This window comes from Nelusetta ayraudi, unplaced genomic scaffold (assembly GCF_046127955.1).
Source record: "Nelusetta ayraudi isolate G7.1 ecotype Tasmania unplaced genomic scaffold, CSIRO-AGI_Nayr_v1 ptg000004l, whole genome shotgun sequence".
Taxonomy (NCBI): Eukaryota; Metazoa; Chordata; class Actinopteri; order Tetraodontiformes; family Monacanthidae; genus Nelusetta; species Nelusetta ayraudi.
The window spans coordinates 5,557,169-5,582,500 of record NW_027466054.1 but is presented as its reverse complement, the minus strand read 5'-3'; the positions used below and the strand labels follow the sequence as shown (position 1 = coordinate 5,582,500).

Here is a 25,332-nt window from a genome sequence, read left to right as displayed (position 1 = left end):
CAGGATCACACCTGGCAGCGGGTGCAGCGGGCACAGCTTGTGGAGAACATCCTGCCAACATCATTTTGACAATTTAGTCATCATCCAATCATAGGCAGAGTCGACACATAAGGAGCGCCTGGGAGGATCACCTTGGTGGTGCTAAACTGCTTTCCGAGTCGCACTCTGCCGCCGCCCCTCCTGGTGTAACCCAGGGTCTTCTTGCTCTTCGGTCCATTCAAGTCACCATTGGGAGGCAGGTGGAGCTCTAAAAACAACACCTGCAGGGAATAAAGTAGGGGTCGGGAAAAAAAAATCATTCTTAGATTAATCACGATGATGACATTGCCAATTATGAATTGATTCACAAATGTAAAAAAAAACCATTTCTTTAGCAAGGCCGGAACTCATCTGCGACTACGCTGCAGCACAGATGAGACAACGCACATTAGACACACGAGCACGCAGATTAAAACAAACTCATGAAACGAGACACAAGGGGAAAAAGAAACTGAACAAAAGTCACTGTAAGTTGTGTCACGCTACAAACAAATATTGTGGGAACACGACAAACATGAGGAACCATATCGCCTGCTGGCACCTGGAGTTGGAGGAAAAGACAGAAAAACTTAAACTTAATTATCAATAAAAAATAATAGAAAGGAAATTGGTTTGTTCAAAATGGATAATTAGAAAGCACTTGGTTTATTAGTCACACAGTGAGGGGGAAAAATATATGTATATATATTGGAATCGTGATAAATCGCGATTCTCAATTAATCGTGATTCATTGAATTGTAGCCCTCTGAATCGGAATTGAATAATCGATAAGCGATTCCCCAAGAAAAAAGCAGTGGGTCCGACTTTGAAAAAAAGGTTTCTCAGACGTGAGCCAGCTGGGACGAACCTGTGCCACGTCGTCCACACTGGTGAGCGAGAAGCTGCGTCCCGCCAGGTTGTATGCCTGACACTCCAACGCCGAGAGCTTCGCCTGCATCACGTGCTTCTGCCGCTCGCACTCCTCCACGCTGAAGCCCACGCCGTTCAACTCCAGCAGAGCCAAACACACCTGGGACGGCATCTCCACGCTCCTGAAAAATTCTAAATGGAACGAGACGCGACGTCAGCGCCAATGTAGGTGCGCGCTCACGGTGAGTTCTGCGGCTTTCGTCGGGTCTCCGTACTGAGGGCGCCGTCTTCCTCCAGCAGGCCCGTGATGTGGCTCATGACGGCGTTCACGAGCACGCTGGTGGTCGCCGCCCTCACGCGAGGACAGTGCGTGTGTGGACTCCCGAGTCCGTCCAGCAGAGGCAATTCTTCGGGACAGAAGGCGGTCACCATGTTTGTCAGAGTCCTTTCCTCACTACTGGGGTCCAACAGCCAGCAAGCGACCTGAAATAGTCACATTACAAAAGAACAGCAGATGATACTTACATGTGTGTAATAATTGGAGACTTTGAAGAAGAAATAGCGACATCATACATTTTAGATTGCAGTGCTCTTTCACTTAAATGCCCAAAGGGACTCCATAATCTCCCTCTCCCAAGCTTGCCAGTGAACTACGGTGGCCTGCTAGTACAAACCTTGATACCTCGTCCTGCTTCTTCATTGGTTTATTTGATGATGCAAGTGTTCTGCCTAATTGAGAAACGCGTTGTCAGGCAGGCTGGATTGTCCACACCAGGCTTCCTAGAAATATGGCAGTGCAAGATGGCAGCTAACTGGGAGCAAGACCCTTGCAAAATGTGTTTTCTTATATGCATATAAGAACAGTTGTAAGGGTAGGAAAACCAATTTACTTTTGTTGTACTGTTGGTACACACTTTTATTTATGTATTTATGGGCTCTATGTTACGCTTTTACCAATATAAAAATCATCAATTTAGCCAAATTTTACACTCGACCTTTAAAACCCATACATATACATGTATATATATATATATATATATATATATATATGTATATATATATATATATATATATATATATATATATATGTATATATATATATATATATATATATACACACACACACACACACACACACACACACACACACATATATATAGTGAAACTTGCAACAGTCGCCCTGTTGTTATGTGTATATATATATGTGTATATATATATCTATCTATATGTATATATGTATATCTATATATATCTATATATATCTATATATATATATACATATATATATATATGTATGTATATATATATATATGTATATATATATAAATATATATATATATATATATATATATATATATATATATATATATACATATATATATGTATATGTATATATATATATATATATATATATATATATATATATATATATATATATATGTATACACATACATATTCTGAATGTGACATGCAGTGCAATCAAATTTGTACTGTGTTAAAAAAGAAACTGGACAGCTACCTTTGGATCTTCGTAGTTTCCCTCCAGGCTGATACCACAGCTGAGTACAAGCGTTTTATACACTTGGATGATGTCGTATGTAATGACAACGCTTTCACGACCAGCCGATGGCCTGCTCAGGCAGGTCTTCACCTGGGACAGCCTTTCACTAACTGGCAAGTCATTGTCCAAAGGAGGCGGGGCCAGACTGGCGCTCAAACCTGGAGGCCGAGAGAGCAAGTAAAGGGAGACGCCGCTGGATAGAAATTTGTGCATACGTTTTTTTATGTCAAATATGTGTTTACCTTCACTCTGCTCTTGCTGCAGAGACAAGTAGTACGCATCCCTCGATCCCCAGCAGACAGCCAGTCCAGTAAGGACCAGTCCATCGCTGTTTGGAACTGGGAATCCGTCCACCCCGGGGAGCTTCCGGTGAGCTACTGAGAAGAGTGTGAGGGATGAACAGACGACAAGTTTTTAAAAGGAAAGATTTGAGAAATGTGAGAACAGTAGATTTAACTGATTCTGGACACAATATTGCTAAATTTCACAATGGGCCTGAGGCGGCTGCTGCTGCTGCTGCAGGGAGAAGCAAGCACGTCAGAGCTCAGTGCCCACAGTTGACCACAGGGACGCTGCACCTTTGTTTGATCAACCTTATTTGACCCTTTGTTTTGTGTTTGATATGCAAGTGAGAGTTCCTCAGCTGAGCTCAATCTCCCAATTTGTTTAGTGAGTTGAAGGCGGTAAATAAAGATCATATCGGTCATTTAAGGATTATAAAAGTTTATTTTAAACAGCACATTTGTTCTGAGGTAAAAGTGTTGAAACACTTTTAAAAGGCTATTAGATGAGACTTTTTTTTAAACCTTTCCCTTTTTTAATGTTTTCAACCTGAGTTGCACTAAGTTTTGAATTGTGATAAAATTGTGATAAAAACAATGACCAGAATTACACTCATAAGTGTATCTTGAATTGCTCAAGTTTGTGGTACTTGGAGGAAATCAAACTATTCTGCCATAACTGCTCCACATTTACCGTCAATCTTTGGCTTTTACCTGACGCCGGCTGTCTGTTCTCCATCTTCTCACAGGCCAAAGCCAGTGAGTAGCGCTCCTTCGTCTTCCACTCGTGGATGAACGTCTCGAAGAGGCGTCTGTCGCTCGCCACGTCAATGATGGAGAAAATCCCAGAGTCGCTGGAGCTGAGCGACGCGTCCTGGGACTGCTGAAGAGAAAACCCTGCTTCGATCACGGAGGGGTCCACGTCGTGGGGGGGGTCTCCCTGGAGGGCAGACGGACCCCCGGGATTCTGCTTCGTGTTTTGCCGTGGCTCAGTTCTGGAGTTCAGCTGCGCAGGTGGACCGGACTTTGCTTTCTGTTCCTCCTGTTGTCTGTGGCCCAGATTCAGTGCAGGGTCGGGTTCCCTGACTGCACTGACCGTGTCGCTCCGTCTTGTTTGAGGTTTGCGGCCCCCTGTGGCTGCTGTTCTCTGGGGCCGGCGGCTGGTGGAGGGGGTCGACTGGTTGAGTGGAGGAGCAGCGTGAGGCGACTGGACCGACGAGGTGGTCACTTTTATCCGGGGTGTGACGGGTGGAGCTTCCGGAGTCGGGGGGATCAGATCACCGGCCGATTCCGGTTTCTCCGTTACATCCTGGCAGTCCTGCCTCGATGGTGGTGCCTCGGGGGGATCTCCTTCTGGAGCGGCGGTGGGCACCTCTCCTCTTTCTGCACCCCCATCCACTGATGATGAACCGGGTAACTTGGCCATATCGGGAGCGTGGCTTAAAGCGGCGTCCTGACAGGGCTGGTCGGACATACTGGGCCAGCGATCAAAGACCTCCTGTACACCGGGGCTGCAATAAAAGAGTGCATTTTCAACATGCGGGTGTTCAGAAAGCATCTTATCTGATGGCACGGCCCTCCTTTCTGCTCCATCCTCTCGTCTCCCGTCTGGTCTGTTGTCCTCGTCCCTGCTGTTTGCTTTTCTGTGACTGTCAGGGTCACGTTGGGTCGCCGTAGCAGCGGAAGTTGTGGGTTTCGGACTCGACCGCCGTTCTTCGGGACACCGCTCGCCACCCCGGCCGGCCTCCGGCTCTCGCTGGGATCTCTCTGCGTGTTTGAGCAGGAAATGCTCGCCCACCAGCAGCGAGTCGCCCCACTCCGACAGGTTGAAGGACGACTCGCTCCACTGGGCGGCTTCCTGCCGCTCGGCCTCTTGGTTGGCCAGCAGCTCGCTGCGCCGTCGCTCCTGGGTGGACGGGAGAGGGTCTCCTGCCCCTCCCCCGACCCCCTCGCCCTCCGCATCCTCTTCGTCCGAGTGGTCGGAGGTCTGCGGACGGTCCATAGCGGCCAGCAGGCCGCTGTCGTACAGGCTGTCGAATAAGAAGCTGCTGCTCCTGTTGAAGCTGTCGACAACGAGCGCCTCGTCCTCGTCTTTGCTTTTATTCCCAGCCACATTAATTCCACCTGGACTGAGAGATGCCTGTAAAAACATTAGCTTTTCAATTTATGGTGTAGTTACATAACTCAAAACTTTTAAATAAAAACTTAAAAAAAAACCAAAAAAAACTTGGTATTATTTTTGGTGACTCACCTGCTGGCTGGTGTTGAGGATCAGCTCCATCTGGGTGTCTGTGAGGGAAATATTAAACCTGGGACAAGCGTCATTGGGAGTACTTAAACAGTTCCTCTCCTCATTTGCATCCTTTTCCAAATCTGCAGTCACCACAGCCGCCGCCTCTTCCTCCTCCTCCGGTGTCTTTTCCGTTTCCGCCATCTGATCCACGCCTTGATGATTATCACGCCGACGCTGCGACGTCTGCTGAACGATCAGCTTCTCTGTTTGAGTGTCCAGTTCGAAGCTGTCGCCAAAACTCTCTCCCTCCGCCTTTCTCACGGCCTCCTTCTCGTTTTCTGCGAAAAGCTCCGGAGAGGAAAAGTCGTCCCTGCCTCTGCCGTCTACCCGTCTTCTCTTGGCCTCCGGGGAGGACGAGGGCGCAGATCCAGGGGAGGCCGACTGGTGGGAGTCCCGCTTGTCTACGTTGGTAGGTGTAGAAACTCCTGGGGGAGCTTCAGCTGCAGAGTCAGAGCGTGAGGTCTGTGCCGCCCGGGTGTCTTCCTGCAGCTGTTTGTCGGTGCGTATGGAGTTGAGGACCTTGCTTAAGGCTCTGGAGTGCCTCAGTCTACCTGGCTGCACAGGGGAGGTGACGAGGCTGGTGGAACCTTCTCCTTTTGAAGTCGGTGAAGGACAGCGACGTGGTTCTTCAGCTCGGGATGTTGGCGCCCTGAACCGAGGAGGAGGGCGGGGGGTGGGAGAGGGCTGAGGAAGAGCCTTCGGTAGGGAAAACGGGCTCGCTAAAACCTCCGACAGCTCCTGTGTCAGGCTCCTCGGAGGAACATTGGCTTGACAATCCTCAGGTCTGACTGAGACGATCTCTTTACTTTTCTGCCTCTCTTGCTTTGACCTTTCCTTTCTATTTTCCTCTGGTTCTTTGTCAGCTGCCATTGAGTCTTTATTTGCGTCACCTTTATCGGATTCTTGGAATATTTCTAATTTCTCAATATGGTGCATTGGCTTGATCAATGGCTCCATCAGATCTTCCTTCATCTCCTCCAGGTTTTGCATTTCTGCTCCATCTTCAGGCTCGGACCTTCCTCGCTCTGTTTTTGTTTCTCCTGCTCCCTCTCTTCTCTCTTGCACGCATTCTCCTCGACCGTTAGTTCCACTACTGCGCGTGTCTCCATTTGCACTGGTTTTGAACTCGTCTCTTTTCTGCAGATTTGTATCGCTGTCCCTCTGCTCTTCGTGAGGCTGGAGATATGAGGCGGACGGCGAGTCAGATCCACTGCTGCTGTCGTCAGAGGTGTGTAAAGCAGGAGCAGCCGGAGCAAGTGTCGCTGGGTCCCACTGGACACCTAACCGGGCCAGATCTTCCTGAAGGAGACGTCTTGCCTCGGAGACAATAGCAGAAGCCGCCTCCTGTTCAGTCAAGGCCCGGCCGCCGGCCACCCAGACACAGCGGAGGCTCCGCCTCTCGGCTGCCTCCCTCTCACTTTCGTCCACTGCACGTTTAGAGCTGCAGAGGACGAGACAAAATTCAATTAACTTGTAGCCGTCGCCATGTAAGTTGACAAAAAGCAGCACACACACAAGTTGCATGAATCAATAAAAACCGAGCTGCTGCCAATGTACAGTCCACTCCCCAGACACTCCCCAGACACATTCCTGGTAAGCTTTGCTGGTACGAGCCGGGCCACCTTTACTTTGACGATGATTCATTCTTTGTGACTTGAATTCAAGAGAGACAATCTTATATTGGTCTTGCCTTGAGTTCACTGAGCACTAAGCACAAGATCAGGTTTTTTTCATAATAAAAAATATGGGTGCGATAACAAATCTATGTATAGAACTGTGTGGATAATACTATCATAGAAATTCATTCCAACTTTCAACATACCTACTTATCGTATGGATAATTCTTTCGTTCTACTTAACTTACCATCTCTAAATAGCCTACATACCTCTTAAAGGGGACTGCATTTCTCAGGGCTTTCTCCACATCAGCGACGGTAGCTCTGGCTAGTTCAGCGACCGTGCAGAGGCCCTGCGCGTACAGCGTTCTAGCCCGTGCTGCGTTCAGGAGGGAAACCCTGACGAGGTCCACCAGCTCCCGCTGGACCCCGAAGCTCAGCCTGGTCTGATACTGGGACAACAGCAGCTCCATGTTGTGCCAGCCCAGACGCTTGCAGAACACGGTGACCATGCCTGGAGGGGCACAAGGGTGTCAGTCAGCTGACAAAGTGAGCAGCCAGTATGAAGGCTTCATAACTGACGAAGGTCGCAAGCAGGCTGCCGCTGTCAAGCACCGACTGATTCCATCGTTCGCCATGTCTTACCGGCGTAGGTGGAGGCAGACTGCTGGAGAGACTGTAACTGCCCACGGCTGCAGTTGTATTTGGATGACAAGGCTCCTAAAGGCACCTCATTCACCAGATCGTTGAGCACAAGGGTGGTAAAGAACCTGAAAGGAGGCAGCGCAGGGAAAAGGGCGAGATCAAAACGAGTGTTGTTGATTGACCGTCATTCCTGAAATTATTCGGTGTTTATTAACAGGGCACATATTGATGGAAAGAGTGTGTCTGAAACTGATTCATACTTATAGACTAAAATTACAATTACATTACTGTGACCAAAAATAAAACCTGGTTCGCACATCACAAAACTGTATGTACCCTTGCAGAGGTGACAAAAGTACTCACATTCTGTACACAAGTAAAAGTATTGCTACTTGTGTAAAAATACTCAATCAGGCAAAAGTACTGATTCAACTTCTTTACTCTTTCGTACTTTTACTTAAAAGTACTTTTACTTTTACTCAAAAGTAAAAGTACGAAAGTACAGGTTCTGAGATGTGCTGAGATAAAAAGTAAACATTTTCAATACATTTATTGATAATTCAGCCAAAATCAAAAAGTTGTGACAGAACAATCTTGGCTGAACTGACCAGAGTGACCCCCAAAGCCGGGATACTCAAAAATAATCTCTACAATATGATCCACTTTTATATTTACCTGCACAACAGCATAGTTTATATTGCTCTACTTCCATCCACAACAACAAATTACTTTAAACAGAATTTGTATCTTTTACACTGTTAAACACAAAGTAAGGAGTGTGTTTTTTTTCATGTAGGAAGTAAAAAAGTGCAGATATTTATGTACAAATGTTGGGAGTAAAACGTTCACGTATCAGAAAAATAAATACTCAGGTAAATTACAGATACCTAAAAATTCTACTTAAGTACAGAAACAAAGTATTTGTATTTCGTTACTTCCCACCTCTGCACTTGTGTACCATTTATGCATACAAAATAACATTGTGATGTGAATGATATCTGATATTTTCCAAACTGGATTTGAGTCAAGACAGTAAGTGTTCGGCAGTACCAGGACGTACAGACAGCATTGTGCGGTCAACATTAATAAATGCATTACCGCTTATGAATAGCCATCTGTCTCCGTTGCGTGTCTGTCTTGGCCACAAGTTTGCCGCTAACAGAGCGAGCGAGAAAACCCTCCTGGACTCCCACCAACTCCGCCACCCTCTTCATTGATGACGAGAGCTGCTCCCACAGGCAGAAGAACTGGTACCAGTCTATGGTGGTCCATTCTGCGTACAGTGGGGTGATCTGCAGGGGATTTAGACAGTGAAATGTCAGTGGAGCCTGCGAGAAGATGAGTCAGTTGTGAAGATGGGACGGCTCGTGTGGGTCGTGAATGAGGTGCAAGGGGCCACAGTTAAAATGAGGCCAGTACCAACGGTAGATATGCATGTGCGTGTGTAAGCGTATACCAGATACAGAATATGCAGATCATTCTCCAGTACAAAGCCCTTCATGGCCCGCTGGAGATCTGCAAACACTGCAAGAGACTCCGGTGGGGACAAGGAGGAGGAGAGGGTAGCAGCACCGAGTTGAGTTGGACAGTAACGCTCCTCTGGATACACAAAAACACCCCGTTATTATTCTTTGAAACATTTTAACTTCTAAGTAAGTTAATTTTATTTGTAGAGCACCTTCCATCGATAAAATCACAAAGTGCTTTCCAGCAGTGATAAAATACAATAAAATACAGAGATGACAAACAGGGAGCACACAGTGACACAGCAACAAGTAACTTCACAGAGGCCCTAGAACATCAACGTCAGGGAAAAGCCTGTCTAAAAAGATATGTTTTAAGTTCTCTCTTAAAACCTTCAGTGGACTCTATAAACATGAATCAACAGCCGTGTGAAGATAGGTGTCCTATGACAAAAAAAAAGAAAATAAATGGCCGTACCCTGTCCATCCTTCTGAATACTGATGAATTCATTATCCATCAGCCATTCGACACATGCCTCAATAGCACCTTTGTTGGCCTCTTCATCCGATTCCTTTTTGCCATTACATTTCATGCTGGCAGCCAACAGGGAGCACGAGGCGTATAACCTCACGTCCTGCGGTGTGCTGGCTACACCTCCAACAATGATCTGCAAGTTGGAAAAAGATTTAAAGGACCAATATCGAACATTTCGATGGAATCTTCAAAAAAGAATCAAAAATACATCTGTTTGACATGAGACATACGGGAGGTTAAGTGAATGCTTTTGCACTTAACCGCTGGGTGCCACACAGGCCTTACAAACTGGGCCTTTTAATTAAAGAGGTAAAATGTGTTTGATACTTTAAAATGTGCATTCATACAATCAAGCAATTGCTCTGCAAGATGAAAAATGTATCTGGACTTCAGCTGTACCTCCAGGATGGCTCGCAGCATGCTGGTAGTGACGCCTTCTCCCTCCCTTCTCACCAGGCAGCTGCTGATTGGCTGAAGAGCACCCTTAAGGAGGCTGATGCCTTTCTGACGTTCAGACTCCTTACACACCAGCACACTCTCACCTGAAATAGAATTTTAATTAAAGAAAGATATCTTGAGACCAAAAGGTGAAGAGTGGTCTTTTTATGCCAGACATCATTCCGTAGGTACCTATTATGTCGACTCCTTTCCTCCCAGCTCGTCCTGCCATCTGTTTGTACGTGAGCGCGTCCAACAAGTGTCCATTGAATGTGGGGGTCCGGATAATGACCCTCCGAGCCGGCAGATTTACCCCGGAAGAGAGGGTGGAGGTGGCAGCCAGGACCCTGACCTTGCCCTGGCGAAATGCTCCCTCCAACACATCGCGCTCATCGAAAGTCAACCCTAAAGAAGCAAAAGAGTAAGTGACCAGTAAACTGTCAAAGAAGTGGCCCAGTAGGCCACTGTGGATGAGATGGGGGACCACGGGTTCGGCTCACCAGCGTGGTGGAAGGCCACGCCCCAGGGCACCGTCCTCTGGAGGATAGAGTCTAAACCTGTTGGCGTACGTCTCAACTGGGCCACAACGTCCTCCAGTCCCTCCTGATCAAGACACACGGACTGAGGCGCCGCCTCGCCCTGACATCCTGAAAGGAGAATGTAAGAGCCACGTGCTTTTGCTCCGCTTTAATGTACACTAATGCAGAGTGACGCCGTGATGTAACATTTGGCTTTGCATGTACCGGCTTGTCTGAGGTTGTAAAATTCTCGGGCAATGCAGTCGACCAGTTTCTCGCACCAATTCTTGGAGGGGCAGAAGAGCAACACAGAGCAGCCATCCTTCACTGTCTCGTAGCACAGGCTCACGATGTGGTCGTCATCTCCCTTCAAAAAATTCACACAAATGATGATTTCAATGATCTCATATCCTTGGAAAAATCATTTTAGAAATATTTCTAACAATAATAATGTGTCTTTTGAAGTGTTGTAACAGGATTCCACCATAACATGTAACATTTATTATTATGTATTTGATGATGATGAGTATTATTATCATTATTATTGACTGTTTTAAAGAAAAATATGAAAGTATAAGAAAAAAAAAAAAAAAAAAAAAACAGAAACAACCAGAGAGACTTGACCCACTTGTGTAAAGCCCCAAGGCTCAAATTACCTTGACGTTGAGAGCAGGAGTGAAGTGACGGACCACAGAGAGGCTGTTGTCGTAGATTTTAGAGCCGACCTTGAGGCGCTCCTCCAGCGGCACGGGTCTGAAGTCTGTCTGGTAAAGCTCTGCTCCTAACCAGCTGGCCAGCAGGGAGAGATTTGGCAAAGTGGCGCTCATACCGATGATCTGTATGCCCTCGGACAGAGACCTGCGAGCGGAGATAAAACACTCTCACCACTCTGGCTCTCGACAGGGGAACCTGGACAGGCAGAGCAATGGACACGAACCCAGTGATGTTCTGCTTCTGAGCGATGTAGCGAATTTTGGTTAACAGCAGCTCCAGTAAGTATCCCCTTCCAGAGTCTCCGACCATATGCAACTCATCCACCACTACCATACCTAGCAGTGCAGAGATAAAAATGGAGTTGGACTCCCTGCGTAAAGTGTACAGCAAAGAAAACGCAAGTATTACATGTGTATTACCAAGTAGAGCCATGCCATCTTCTTCAATGAGCCTGTTAATGAGAGAATTTGCTTTTTCTATGGTGCAGACGGCCACATCCAGTGAACCAAACCCTCCGGCTGCAGACGTGCTGCCCATGTATCCCTCCACGCGCACTCCTGCCTCTTCAAATACACTCTTCAGGATGAGTATAAGAAAAAAATGTAGGTTAACGCAATGCATGTAAGTGCATGCAGTTTCCAGTCCACCACCCCCTCACCTGAAGGTAAAGCATCTTCTCTTTGGCCACAGACACAAATGGCAGAATAAACAAAGCTTTCCTCTTGGTCTCCAACACGCGTTTCAGCATCAGGAGCTCAGACACCAGAGTTTTACCAGCACTTGTTGGGGCTAAAACAACACTGATCGTCAGTATAAGACTTACATGCAAACAGCGGTGCACCATCTGACATTCTTTGCATGGAAACACTTCTTACCAGAGTAAACCAGGTTGCCTCCCTGCAGCACCTGTCCAACACAGAGGCACTGAGCCTGCCATTCGAACATGTGAGTCACTCTGTGTTTGTGGTATCGCTCCAGGACAGGTTTTGGTAAACCCCAACTGGATAACAGCAACTTTTCATCTTGATCTGAGGGAGCATGTAGGGCAATGCCTAAAAACAAAATATGATTAAGTGAATACTTTCACAAGTGACCATATACCGGACAAAGTCTTTCAGTCCGGGCGTTTTCAGCACAGTAGTGCTAAAATGATTTGGTTGAACATTAGATGGATAACAAGTATATGTAATAAAATGAGGCTACTTTACCTGGTTGAGGTAATGTCGCAGTGAGCGCACTGAAGTCTAAACCACTGGGCACTGTGAGTACAGAGGCTGACTGGTTCTGCAATGACTGCTGAAGTTTGGCCTTCTTAATGCGAGCAGCAATTCGAGTTGGGCTGAACAAGATGTAGTCCTTTGACGCAACAACTTTCACGTTTGACTCGTTCTGACTGTCGGTAGGAGAGTTCCTCCTTCTGGATGCCACTCTCTTCCCACTGAAGCACAGAAAGTCCATTTTGTTTGTTGTCGGTTATTAGTAAAATACACAGATGGATTGGAGAAAGGAAGAATTAAACACTGTGTTTAGTATGTTAACTCACTTGGATGAGGTGCCCACTTTTGGACTGTTACTAGTCTCCTGACGGGACACCTTTTTAGTACAGGCAGAGGTCTCCGGATGTACCTGAGCAGTCTGTGCTTCCCCAGAGTCCTCACTGAAGAGAAGCCTCTGGACCAGATCTTTACAGTCTGCATTCCATCCTGGTCTCTTGCCGCCACCACTCTGCTCTTTTTCCTGAATACAGGGTGCTGTGTGTTTTTGTGGTCTGACTAAATCTGCCAATGAGTCCCGTTCTGGCTGAGCAGGTATGTTCACTGCAACTCGACAAGTACTTTGAGGCCCACTTTTCACGGGATCAACAGCATCCAACACCTGCAACATCTCCTCATCAAGAGCTAATGTGGATTCGCCGAGTGGGAGCGCCGCTCCTCCGCCCTAGGAAGGAGACGAAAAGGGGAAAATTCTGCTTAGATTTAATTTGTTTTTAAAGGACATTCCAGAAAAAGGCTGTTACATTCACCATGCCGCTGTTTTTGTGAGTGTTCACCGATGTGTTTACTTTGTCGTCTCCATCTGGCAGATCATCGGTTTGAGAACTGTCCCAAAAAACAAAAAAAAAACAACCCTGATCAGTTCACACCCGTTGCGACCAAACGTGATGTTATATCTGTCATATTTCTTCGCCATAATACGCGAAAGTGTTGCCAAGCTTACCCCCTCTTCTTCTTGATCTGATGTTGTCCCATGTAGCTTTTCTTTTTTAAGTGAGGACGCGAAGAGCTCATAGTGAAGAATCAGGACTTTTGACAAACGTCCTACTGACCGTTTATACGTTAACATGACATCTGCTTAAAATGTGTTCAACGACCTTAAAACCGACACTATTCACCAAATACAATGTTACAGATGAACGGAATCTACCTCAGGTGCGTGATTATGGTCGCGAAGTGTAAACATTCCCTCTTGACAGCGCAGAGCAGATAGTCTGAAATCAAAACCGCCGCCTTGGTGTTACATATAAACAGTCCTCCGAGACAAATGCTTGGATCCCAAGGTTCCGTTTCTGTCTGCGCTTTCTGTGGCTGAGGGGGAAGCACAATACACATACGCTGCACTTTTGCGATTTCCACTGCCTAATTTTGATGCCAAATTGATTTTGTCCCTTTCAGCGTGTTCTTGGTGTAAGATGGGATGGTTAGTTGGCGAGTGTCTTTCTCCTCTCAAACTTTGTATCTTGTGTGTGCGTTATAATACCGTTAGAATTTTCAAAAATCGATTTCCCCCCTGTAAGATATGCCGAACGTAATACGAATTACTCCCCTCCTAAAAAATGGAGTGGAGTGCCTTTCTTGTCTTAATTTCTTAATTATATAATGATATTATTTAACTTTGACTTGTTCAAACAGTGGGAAACATTAGGACAAATTAAGATAGCGTGTACCCATGGCAGGTGGCATCTAAAGGTATTCTTAACTGGTACATGAACTAGACTCAGAATTTAGAGATTGCCCTTTGTAAAAAAAAAAAAAAAAAAAAATTAAAAAAATATATGTATATTTATCTGAACTTGTGGTGCACAATTAAGAATACGTTTAGGTTTGTGAAGGTAAATGTGGAGTATTGGAAACAAAAATAAAGCGTTGAACAAATTTATTTTATGAAAGTTTCTGTCTTTTATTAAAGACTCTACCGCGAATCGCTTGATGTTAATTGCAAAACACACGCGTATGGGCGCGGCTTCAGTCTCCGTTTCGGGCTGCAGGGCGTGAGCGATGGGCTGCTGAGCGCGCTCCCGCTGCGACGTTGCGGAGGCTTCAAGATGGCGGAAGCCCTGACAACTCAGGAGCAGCTGGTAAGAGTCACTTTACGGATTTTTTTTGCCCCCTTCTTCTAGTCCCGGGCGCGTTTTACAGGGAACACACGTCAAGTCGCACGCCATCTCTCTCATTGGCGATTTATCCGCATAGTTTCCCCCCCTGGGTGTCTGTTGACGGGGGAGTGATGTGGTGGACTAGACAGCTTCTGGCCCGTTCGTTCGCTCCCTCCCCGAGTCGACTGACAGCGGTTAGCATCGACGTTAGCACGATGGCGTTCGCTGGGAGTACTAGGAACCGGCTGTGTCCTCCCTTTTAATGCTCGCTGCTGCTACAACCTGGTTACTACATAAACCACGCAGATGTGTTTGCGACACCTCAGTTCTCGACACGCCTGCTCGTGGTTTTGACCCCCCCCCCCCCCCACCTCCCCAAAGTACTGGTCGTACTCGACGTCTCAAATGTTTTCGCTGGCCACCCAGCTGCCACATGTAACCTAGCTGCTGGGCTAACGCTGATAGCCATTGTTGACTTGTCGGGAAATTCCTCGACAGCCGCCCCGCTAGACGTGAAAGATGCGGTTAGACCGAGTATGACGATTTCTTATAGCCAGACGCCGTTTCCCTGATTCTGCGAGAGCCTCGATGTACGCTGACAACAGTTCGGACCGTCCCTGGTCGCACAATGCGAGATTTGCAGCGAGTCAACAAGCTCGCACCTTTCTATATCATATTTACGGAGGAGAATTCACAGAGCTGATTCCCTGCTTCCTAGCATTATTGTTGTCACGCTTTAGTAAAAGGGGCTGGGCTTGCTGTGGAGAGCAAACGCCGAATGCCACGGAGCTACGAGCTTTACTCTGCTGACAGTTCAGCTTTTTTTGTATCGTTTAAGAACGACCTGCTTTAACTTTACACATAAAAGGTAAACTAACTTTTAAGATGCACTCCTAAATGTAGTCGGTGGATGTTATTACGAAGCGTCAGAGTGTAAGGGGTGGCCTCCTCGATCTCGAGTAAAGTAAACGACTGGTGCTCGGCATTGAATTATCCAGTTTGAGGAAAGAAAGTCTGTTCTAGATGCTCTGGTGTCGGTAGGAACGTGACATTACTGTGACTTCAAGACTTTCAAGTCCCTGTGTTGCTATGCACTTCCTCAAATATTCATAGAATTATCCAAACGTGTTGCAGGTCGATTTGTATATCATTATTATTATTATTATTATTATTATTATTATTATTATTATTATTATTATTATTATTATTATTATTTTCAATAAAACAGCTAAAGATTTGAAATAACATTTGTGCATGTCTTTGGCCCTGCACCCTGCGTGATAACTTTATTCTGTACAAAACTGTCTAAAAGTGTTCACGTTCATTTGAAATTATACGCTATTATTTTAGCCACATTTCTTTATTTTTTGTTATATTCAAATGCTATTCCTATGTGTTTTTGTTGTTTTAGATTTTACTACTAATGCTTCAGTATGTGTTTAGTCATCCCAGCATGCTAGTCAGTCTGACTTGGAAGTGTCACTCTATGAGAAATGCTAATGTAGAATTTTCTGACTGGATAAATGCCAAACTCTGGACTTGTTGCATTTATCCTTTTAAATGTGCTGATTCTACAGATAGTTTTGAAAGTGTTTGTGGTCTTTCATTTCCCTCAACAATGATAAAGTCTTTATAATTATTGTTTCAAGACTTTTGATCAACTCTAATTACACGTAAAAAAGGATTTTATTGCAATTGTGGCCAAACGGTTTTGCGGTTGCATACGTCTTTAGAAAAGCACATTGGAGTCTGAATAGCTCTGCGAGGCTTGCCAAAAGACGTTATTGTTTTGTCCGGATCAGAGTTGGTTCCCATAATTCTGATGAGTTAATCAGTTGATTCCTGAGCTGGCTATGCACTTGGAGTGCACACAAAAGGCCCGGTATGCTTGAGACAAACTGTTCCGTTTCTCCAGGAATTATCTATTGCATCCTCCAGGGCTCTGGCCTGCTTTTGCCATTTGTATAACTTCAGTTTCAGTACAGGGACGCGCACGCTAAGAAACACTCCTGTACGTGCGCCAATTTTAGCTTTTGCAGTTAATTTGCGGCTGTCGGTAAGGCGTGAACTGCCTGATCCCTCAGGCGCCTCGCATCTCGCGGTCTGATTAATTTCCGTCGCTGTTTGATTTTGCTTGTTTGACAACATCATCTCATTGTCTGTTTATCCAGGCAGTGGAGGAGTTCCTGGGTAACGTGCGCAGCAGGGAGCAGCCACACAGTGCAGGGCTGGTGTCCCAACCAACAGCTGTGAAATTTCTAAGGGCACGAAAGTTCGATGTCACCAGATCCATCGAACTCTTCCAAGCATACAAGGTATGGAATTAAGTTAGGTTTAGTACTTTGTGTCTCACAAGTAGTTTTTTTTATCTTGTTTTTTAAGAAATTTTCTTTGTATCTTTTTCTGGGTTTTGTGTTTTTTATTTTTTATCTTGTTTTTCTTCAGCCTTCACCAAATATTTGATAATAGCCGGACATTATAAAATGTGTCTAGTGCTCCTAGCACTCAGTGAAGTTAAATGTATTTATAGATGAATGAATCCAAAATTACATTTTGCTTCAAATATTTGCACTCGTGCGTCCCTTTCCCTAAACTCTGAATCTAAAATAGCATAATTTCCCTCTCCAACCTTAAACATAGGAAATCGTCCTGCCAAGGAACTTTACATACAGCATATGCAAGGTGTTTCAGCAAACAATCATATCAGTAGCAGTCTGTATCCTTCAATTCTATTTAGTAATTATTTTACTGGAGCTGAAAGTCGGTGCTCTGAGATCTCTCTGCAGAACCTCGTTGGAAGCAATAAAGTCTGCCAACCAAGTAGTTCCCCTATTTCCATACAATATCATGACCGCACTCTGCTTCCTCATTTCACGATCAGAACACAAGAATCAAGGAAGGCATCATCAACATCAACCCCGATGAGGAGCCCCTCCGCTCTGAGCTGCTGAGTGGCAAATTCACAGTTCTGGTGAGTGATAGAGGGACGTGCACACTCGTAAACATTCCTGTACATTGTCACATGAATGTCGGATTTCTGTGTGCGCATATACGTGGCTGTTATGCCGGCAGGTGTGTGTTATGACCGTAGAAAGAGTGGCACATTAAAAATAGAATCGTGATTATTTTTGACTTGATGTCTGTTTTTCGTTTCTACCAGCCTGGCCGTGACGCCAAGGGTGCTGCTCTGGCACTCTTTACTGCTCGTCTCCATCGGCCAGACGTCACAACCCACAAAGCTGTTCTGCAAGCCATCATCTATCAGCTGGATAAAGCCATAGAGAGGTTTGACGCTTTGCTCTTGACTTTATGACTTTACTGGCCTTTGTGCTATTTGTTCAGATGGTTTGGAAACTCAAGACCGCTTTAATTTTATTATGCTGTTGTTTCCCAATGTCTCTTATTGTTTATTTTTGCAAAGAAAAATGTCTTCCTTATTTCCTCCACCAACCTTCTCGTTCTGTTCATTTGTTCCTAGTCTACAAACTCAAAGAGATGGACTAATATTTATCTACGACATGACCAATTCCAGCTACGGCAATTTTGACTATGAACTTTGTGTCAAGATCCTCAATTTGCTCAAGGTAACTATGAGAAACACCCTGTATTACTCGCAGTTTCGCTGTGAAAAATATAACTCATACGGTTTTTGGTTTGCCATTTCTTTTTCTCAGGGGGCTTTTCCTGCTCGCTTAAAATGCGTCTTTATTGTATCATCACCTCTTTGGTTTCGGGCACCTTTTGCAGTCCTCCGTCTCTTTGTTCGTGAAAAGTTGCGAGAAAGGGTATGTGTGACCATCTTTTATTGAGTGGGGGGGTGGGGCTAAAGCGATATGCAAGGTGTTTTTTTTTTTTTTTTTCGCGATTCATCAATTGAACTGCTTGCGTTTCCTTATTAACCAGGTGTGCACCGTGAAAGCCCCCGAGTTGCCCAATCACATCCCAGTCCCCTCCCTTCCCGAACACCTGGGAGGAACGTCCCAGTACAGCCACGTGGCTTGGATCCAGTCCTGCGTGAACACGCATGCCAACACCGTTCAGGGAGATAATCAGGAGCACGACTGCGTGGGCAGTCTGCTGCGCTCCTACAGCCTGGAGTGCAGCAACTCCAGCGCCGGCGCCACCCTGTCCCACGGCAACACCCAGCTAGGCCCAGAGATAACCACGGCCAACTCCAACTGCTACGATGACAGCAACGCCAACCCGCACAACCACTGCGTGGCGCTAGAAGGCAGGACTCACGTCTCGGGGCAGTCGGCCGCAAACAGGCTGCAGGGAAACCACCAACACTGGAACGGCTCGGCCGTTAGCGCGACCGGCGGCAGCTGCGGCCCCAACGCCAACACCAACGGCCACGGGCGCCAAGCCCCGCCCCAGTCGGACACGCCCCCCGACACGCCGCTCTCGCAGAAAAGCGAGGGGGAGGCGGCGGACGGCAAGACGGACTCCGCCGGGACGCCCCCGAGCGAGGGCGTTGCGGCGGAGGATGGCGAGCAGGAGGAGGGCGTCCCTCCGCTGCCCCAGAAGTCTTTGCCCCGCCCCCCCCACCAGCCCTACTCCCAGTCCCCGCAGCTGTCGTCGTCGTGGGGTCCCGATGACGACGACGACGACCGCTACATGGAGGTGTCGGTGCACGTGCCCGAGCAGGGAGGCATGACGGTGCGCGAGCTGGTGGAGTACGTGAAGAGGAAGAAGAAGAGGGGAATCTATCAGGAGTACGAGGACATCCGCAAGGAGCCTCCAGCAGGAGCCTTCGACTACTCCAAGTATGTGTCTGCCAGCCTCGCTCGTTTCTTTGCTTTTTGTCTTCTTTTGCTGTCTTTTTTTGTAGTAGTTTGACAAATGTGGGTTTCACATTTTTACATGGTCTATTTTCAGAAAATTGGCCAACCAGATAAAGAACCGGTACAGCGACGTTCTCTGCCTGGACCAGTCACGAGTGCGACTCTGCCAGCTCTGTGATGATGAGGATGAGGTAATTTTTGTCAATTTATTTCACACCATACTCTCAAAATTGATGGCATTTACAAATGTTTTCTCAGAGCTGTGAAATATGATCATTTGTTTGAAAGACAGCAGGTTGCAACATTTTCATATTTTTTTGTGTTTAATTTTATTATATTTTATGTATTAACTTCATATCATTTTTTCAGGTGTTCAGGTGCCACTATAACAATCACAAATTTACAATAATGGGTGACACAGCTAATGGTCGTGACTTCAGCCATACAAGCTGTGTGCGCTGTAGATTTTATTGGCTGTCCGTTTTGTTTTCGTTTTGTTTTTTTCTAGATTCAAGTTTTAGTTCTGCAAACACGTGGAGGCCCCAGCTGTGTTGATAAGTCATGTGTGGCGTCAGGAAGCAGTTGATTTTGCCAGTGAGTTGCTGCTGCTACATTCTCTTTGATGTGCCTTGCAGACTTCAGATTACATCAATGCCAGTTTCATGGATGGGTACAAGCAAAGCAACGCCTACATTGCAACTCAGGGTGAGCGGCTCAATCACACCGACCCGAACGTGAATCTGTTCCGCCGTGTCTCTGCACTCCCCACATCCCCGTGGCCTGTAACACTTCCTGTGCTCCTCAGGTCCTTTGCCAAAAACCTTTGGTGACTTCTGGCGCATGGTGTGGGAGCAGATGGTACTTCTCATTGTGATGACCACCAGGTGAGTCTCCCCTTTTCTCTCGCCTTTCTAATTCACAGAAACTGTGATCTGTTAAAGCGGCTCGTCCTTCAATGTGTCCAATGTATTGTATTTCAGGGTGGTGGAACGCGGGCGTGTCAAGTGCGGTCAGTACTGGCCCCTCGAGGAGGGCAGGACCGAGCAGCACGGCTACTTCCTGGTGAGGAACACGCACATCCAGGTGTTCCAGGACTTCAAACTCTCCTGCCTCGAACTTTACAACACACAGGTGAGTGAAGGCATCCGCGCGTCCACGCTGCTCTTCTCTGCTGTTGCCCACAGCAGTCGCCGGCACTTCTATTTTTTTTTTAAATTTCAGTGTTTTTCCTTCCACTAGTCTGGAGGAAGACGTGAAGTTTACCACTACCTGTGCAGTCGCCAGCACTTTGCAGTAGTGTTGTAGTACTCAAGATTGGTCTTGGTCTCAAGACTGGTCTCAAGACTGGTCTCAAGACTGGTCTCAAGACTGGTCTCCAGATCACTTTTTAAGGGTCTCATCACGGACCTGGGATTTTTGATCAAGACTCAGGCCAACACTGCAATGACTGATAATAACGGAAAAGAATCCAGCTGCTGCCGTTTTACGCTTTGTTTGTGACACCCAGAGTGACTCCCTGCCCTCTTATTCCTACTCAGTTTATTTTTTAATTTTATGAAGCAAAGTTGTTTTTTTGAAAATGGTTCAGTATAGTTGACAAAGCAGCAAAATCTTGAAGAAAATTATGAAAAGATACCTTGCATTTTTTTCTGTTTTGTTGTTATTTTTCTTTCTTGGATATATAATGGCTTGACTACAACACTACTTTCCAGTTTTTTAAAGTCTGTGTGTTTCCTTCCACCAGTCTGGAGAGAGACGGGAGGTTTGCCACTACCTGTATGTCAGCTGGCCAGACTTCGGGGTCCCCAAAAGTGCTTCTGCTATGTTGGACTTCCGTGAGCATGTCCTTCAGCGGAGAGACGCTGCGGTCCAGAGCTTAGGTACCAGCTGGACGGGACCTCCAGGGGGCCCCCCAGTGGTCGTACACTGCAGTGCTGGTATTGGCCGCACAGGTATGCATTTATGTTTTTTTTTTGGGGGGGGTGAACTTAATTGAATTGTTTCAGCGTCACTTGGGCTTTGTGCCACATGGGAAGAACCACCCACATTTCTAATACATGGAATCAACTACTCATTTCCCAAAGCAGGACTAGGAAGAGTAAAATTAAGAATTTCACCTAAATACAGCCAGTGTCATGCACTGGTAAGAACTTGATTAGCCACTTTTGATTAATGGTAAACCCCTCTCAAACAAGGCTTAGCTGTCAAGACAAATTCCAGGAGGAATTTTGACAATAAACGTAATCAATCAATCCTTTTACAGCCTTAGCAGAAAACTTTGTTTTCTCATCCTGCAAAAACTCTTTTCTCTCATGGTGTCTCTCATGCTGTCAGGCTAGTTGTACGACATCCCAGCAGCATGCGTGTCAAGGCAGCTTTTTCCTTGACTAACTTCTTTTCTGCTTCCCTTCCTCTGCCAGGAACCTTCTGTACACTGGACATTTGCCTGTCCCGTCTGGAGGACATCGGCACAGTCGACATCCATCAGACAGTGCGGCGGATGCGCACACAGAGGGCTTTCAGCATCCAGACCTGGGACCAGTACTACTTCTGCTACACGGCAGTTATCGAGTATGCCCAACGCAATGGTAAACTGAGTCCGGTGCAGTGGTCTGACTCAGACCTGGACACTGACAGTGAGTGAAAGCCACACGGTGGAAACCAGACGTGCGAAAAGGCGTGGAAACGGCCAACCTGAGTCATAGGAGCGGCGCCGAGGAAGACTGCGACTGTTCTGCCAAAAGAGACAAAGGATGAAGACTTAATTTTGACCTGTGATGTTATGACGTGGGCTCCCACCGTTGCTCGTTGCTCACAATTATGACGGAGTGGAGCTATGAGCCGGACGCAACAATACGGAGAGTGGAGTCCGTGCATTGCATCGCTGAGAGAGCAAGCTGTCCTGCCAATTTGCAAGCCCCCTCCCCCTTTTATCGGTAAACTATAAGGGGGCTTGGCCTGCCCTTAATCTGTCTTGTTGACAAGAGAGTTGTACGAGTTGACTTGTAGCATTTTTTTTTATATATCGACTTGCACATGAGGAACGACAAACTTGAACCGTACCCCTCCGAACCCTCCAACCCTGAGTCTTTGTTCCCCCCCCCCTTTTTTTTTTGTATTTTTGTTCCGTTTCATCCCTGAACGAGTCTGCAGTGGCAGAGGAAATGTGAAGGGCAATGTGAAACTTGAAACGCCATTTTAACGTTCTTGAAATGGTTCTGCGTGAGCTGACGGTCGTTTGCAACAGTGGATGTGTGTGCATGTGTCTGTGAATGTGTGTGTGTGTGTGAGCCATTAAGTACATTTCCGTTTGTTGCAATGTCATCATGTTTTTGGTTTCCTTTATATCTTACGGTGCATTTTCTACGTGTGTTTCATATCTGTGCATATGTAGACTAACTTTTCAAAGCCAAAGTCCTCAACATTGAATGCTTGGATGTAGTCCTTACTGAGATATATATTAGACAGAAGTCCATGTATATTCTTATAACATACATTTGTACATCATTGTGTATAATAACGACCTCTGACTAAAGCCTTGTTTAATATAATTGATGAACACAGCGAGAGCAGATATCTATGCGCTGAGCCAGACTGTCACAAAGTACATATTTAAAAGGTTGCGCCGTCGAGACTTGACATCACATTGCAAATCAGTGATCGATTCGTCAGGTCTGCCGTCGGAGCGTTCTGATTGGACTATCTTTAAGTCATTTTGGCCTTAACCTGTTCCACTGCCTGGCTGTCCTCAGACCTCCACCCACCCCTCCCTTCTCCACCCCACCCAGACTCCAGCCTTTCTTTTCCTCTCCTGCTCTTCTCTCCCTTTGCGAGCCCCCTCTCGCCCTCCGAACCGCAGCTGTTTGCGTTTGGTTGTCGGGGCCCCGGCGGTGCGCCTCCCATAATTGTGCCTTCGAACTCTTCTTAGCTAATGTCTCGCTAGTGTAGTAATAACACCGAAACGAGTGCACTTGAATCGTACACATTGACCTTGCGTCACACACACGCACGCACGCGCGCACACACGACACCCACACGTCGTCGGCCTGTTGTCCTGTACATAGTACACTACGTATTCGTCACACGGCGGTAATAAGTTACAAAGGACTGAGCTCTGGTTGGAGACATGGCTATTCATTTATCTTTTGACCTCAGGGGTTAATTCTAATGTTTGTTTTTTTTGTTTTGTTTTATTTCATTTCTTGCCTTTGTGTCAAAGATTCGTTTCTGGGTTTGCCTCTGGTAAATTATCATTTAAGAAAAGAAAACAAATACTCTATCTACTTCATTTTGTATTTTTTACTGTATTGTATCCTTCTATATTTATGTCTTTGTAAAACTTCAACGATATTGAAATCAGTGAATGTTGGTACGATGCTACAGAGAAAACCAACAAGTTACCGCGTTTGATAAGCTGAACAAATCAGATGTGGGGGGGGGGGGGTGAAGTCTATTTTTTGTTCTCTGTGAAATTTTGATGGAAGAAGTCATTTGCCATCGTATTTTTCGGAACTGACTTGTAAAAGAAAAACAAATGGGACAGCAGAGTGGGAGGGTGACTATTTTTTTTAGTGAGCTTAATGAGAACTGTTCAGTAACATTTATCGTCTCGTCGTCTGGTTGCCAAGGACAAAGCAAAAAAAAAAAAAAAAGTAAAAAAAAAACCATGAAGAGAAAAATGCAAAAAAGAGAAGTGGCTGTCACTTCTGTCCATACAACCCTAACTTTTGTGTCTAAGAGTTTCAAAAAGTATCTAAATATATATATAAATATATATCTATATCTCTATCGTTAAGGTTGATCAGCATGGAGAGAAGCCTCGAATGTTTATCAGGGAAACGGTGTCCGAGCAGTTGGACACACATGGTTATTGTTGGTGAATGTGGACCCTGCATCCCTCAATGCCAAAGGCACAGGCTCACACTAATGTTTATTTTTCTTGTCACAAATCCTTATCAGCCTTGTATCCACACACGCCAAATAACTCAGAAACATTTCAAGCGGATCATGCTGAGCAGCGAGAGGCGGGTGGGGCGAGGGGGAGTTGGGGGTCGGGGGGGTGTCCGTGGGTCCTGCGACACTTCGGTTTGTGTCAGGAGAATGCAGGAAATGCTCTGCATTTGTCATTTCGTGTTGATCTCATGTTCTCATTCTGTACTCTTTAAGTTCTTGTGATTGACATATGGCCTTTTTACATGCTGTCAGCCCAGCTGTCCCATTAAAGCAATGGTATTATGAATGAGTACAAAGCTAATGTGATCTCTTCTTGACTGGATGGAGTGGTGCATAAATTAAATGTGCAGCATGAACGTGTTTACTTGCTTGTCCAGCTGTCAGCTTTATCACTCTGGCCTTCAGTCGATCTGGTGGTTCCATATTTTTTACCCTCCCATTTGGAGCGATTTGCTGTACGTAATGTCATCCAAAAGATATTATGTGGAACCAGTCCCAGCTGCCACAAAGAGTTTGATATCTAGACCGTAATTCATACTAGTGAAGCCGTTTCTTCCATTACATTTCTGACTTGGCTTGTCATAGCCCTTCAACAACGGGTGTCACTTCAGTGAACAGATGGGAGATCATATTTTTGTAAACAGGGCCATTGTTCTGTGTTGTCTGAACTCATATCACTAAACCACTGGCCTTCACTGCATATGCAATAGTTTTTCACCCGAGAAATCTGAATGACTCTTTATTGACATGCACATCCACAAATAATAGATCAGTGAGAGGTTAAGGCTTCAAATGCTGAGTAACTTCGAGCAAACCTCAAATCTATTTTGACATCAACACAAAATGGTCTCATTAAACATGAACTCTTTAATTCTCCCTGATGCCACATTAAGAAGTTATGTTCTTTCTTTTTAATTCCCCATTAATTCAAAAGAAAAATACTCATTTGAATGAATTGATAGAGTTAAGAAGTAAAAGATTACCTGTTTTAAACATTTGCAATACAAAATTCAGCTACCATTTTTTCTTAATGTGGAAGTGATGGCACCTCAAAACAATATTCAATGAACAATAGTGGCAAAAATGCATTTCCGATGTAATGGAGAACCTATAAAGTGTAGCTCATCTCAGTGAAAGTAACATGTTACACCTATTTTCAGATCTTTATTTTTTGTCCCGAGCCTGTACAAACACTGCTGGTTGTAACTTCCTGATTTTTAGAAGAGGAAAAAAAAAACTAGGTGGCTGTTAGGGAAGTCACCAGAGAGTC

The 25,332-nt window shown here is 45.7% G+C and overlaps 2 protein-coding genes across 6 annotated transcripts in view; one reads left to right on the top strand and one right to left on the bottom strand.

The window, feature by feature from the left end:
- polq (polymerase (DNA directed), theta) overlaps positions 1-13,067 on the bottom strand; it is a 19,906-nt gene extending 6,839 nt beyond the window's left edge. Inside the window, exons 1-25 of one of the 4 annotated variants that reach the window (XM_076030643.1) lie at positions 13,003-13,067; positions 12,496-12,890; positions 12,161-12,390; positions 11,828-12,004; positions 11,611-11,741; positions 11,372-11,528; positions 11,176-11,287; positions 10,895-11,096; positions 10,464-10,605; positions 10,221-10,367; positions 9,913-10,125; positions 9,682-9,824; positions 9,226-9,415; positions 8,741-8,883; positions 8,383-8,576; positions 7,285-7,409; positions 6,910-7,153; positions 4,982-6,464; positions 3,445-4,870; positions 2,692-2,826; positions 2,408-2,607; positions 1,164-1,371; positions 887-1,080; positions 132-260; positions 1-51 (exon numbers count right to left, since the gene is read on the bottom strand). The exon at positions 1-51 is cut by the window's left edge and continues 124 nt beyond it. In XM_076030643.1, the coding sequence (XP_075886758.1) occupies positions 1-51; positions 132-260; positions 887-1,080; positions 1,164-1,371; positions 2,408-2,607; positions 2,692-2,826; positions 3,445-4,870; positions 4,982-6,464; positions 6,910-7,153; positions 7,285-7,409; positions 8,383-8,576; positions 8,741-8,883; positions 9,226-9,415; positions 9,682-9,824; positions 9,913-10,125; positions 10,221-10,367; positions 10,464-10,605; positions 10,895-11,096; positions 11,176-11,287; positions 11,372-11,528; positions 11,611-11,741; positions 11,828-12,004; positions 12,161-12,390; positions 12,496-12,836 (6,717 nt within the window). In that variant the 5' untranslated portion in view covers positions 12,837-12,890; positions 13,003-13,067. Of the gene's footprint in view, positions 52-131; positions 261-886; positions 1,081-1,163; positions 1,372-2,407; positions 2,608-2,691; positions 2,827-3,444; positions 4,871-4,981; positions 6,465-6,909; positions 7,154-7,284; positions 7,410-8,382; positions 8,577-8,740; positions 8,884-9,225; positions 9,416-9,681; positions 9,825-9,912; positions 10,126-10,220; positions 10,368-10,463; positions 10,606-10,894; positions 11,097-11,175; positions 11,288-11,371; positions 11,529-11,610; positions 11,742-11,827; positions 12,005-12,160; positions 12,391-12,495; positions 12,891-12,975 lie in introns of all 4 variants that reach the window. The other 3 variants (XM_076030651.1, XM_076030627.1, XM_076030635.1) reach the window with 3 other exon arrangements.
- Positions 13,068-14,115: 1,048 nt separating this feature from the next.
- Positions 14,116-24,426, top strand: ptpn9b (protein tyrosine phosphatase non-receptor type 9b). 2 transcript variants are annotated; one of them, XM_076030514.1, is made up of 13 exons: positions 14,121-14,307; positions 16,497-16,640; positions 17,207-17,296; positions 17,486-17,610; positions 17,804-17,909; positions 18,000-18,110; positions 18,229-19,091; positions 19,204-19,300; positions 19,745-19,814; positions 19,915-19,993; positions 20,090-20,240; positions 20,854-21,061; positions 21,530-24,426. In XM_076030514.1, the coding sequence occupies exons 1-13, from the start codon at positions 14,275-14,277 to the stop codon at positions 21,751-21,753; spliced, it is 2,301 nt and encodes a 766-aa protein (XP_075886629.1). In that variant the 5' UTR covers positions 14,121-14,274; the 3' UTR covers positions 21,754-24,426. The 2 variants fall into 2 exon arrangements, with proteins under 2 accessions (XP_075886638.1, XP_075886629.1); XM_076030523.1 differs by lacking the exon at positions 18,000-18,110 and having other exon boundaries at positions 14,116-14,307.
- The last annotated feature ends 906 nt before the right edge of the window (positions 24,427-25,332 follow it).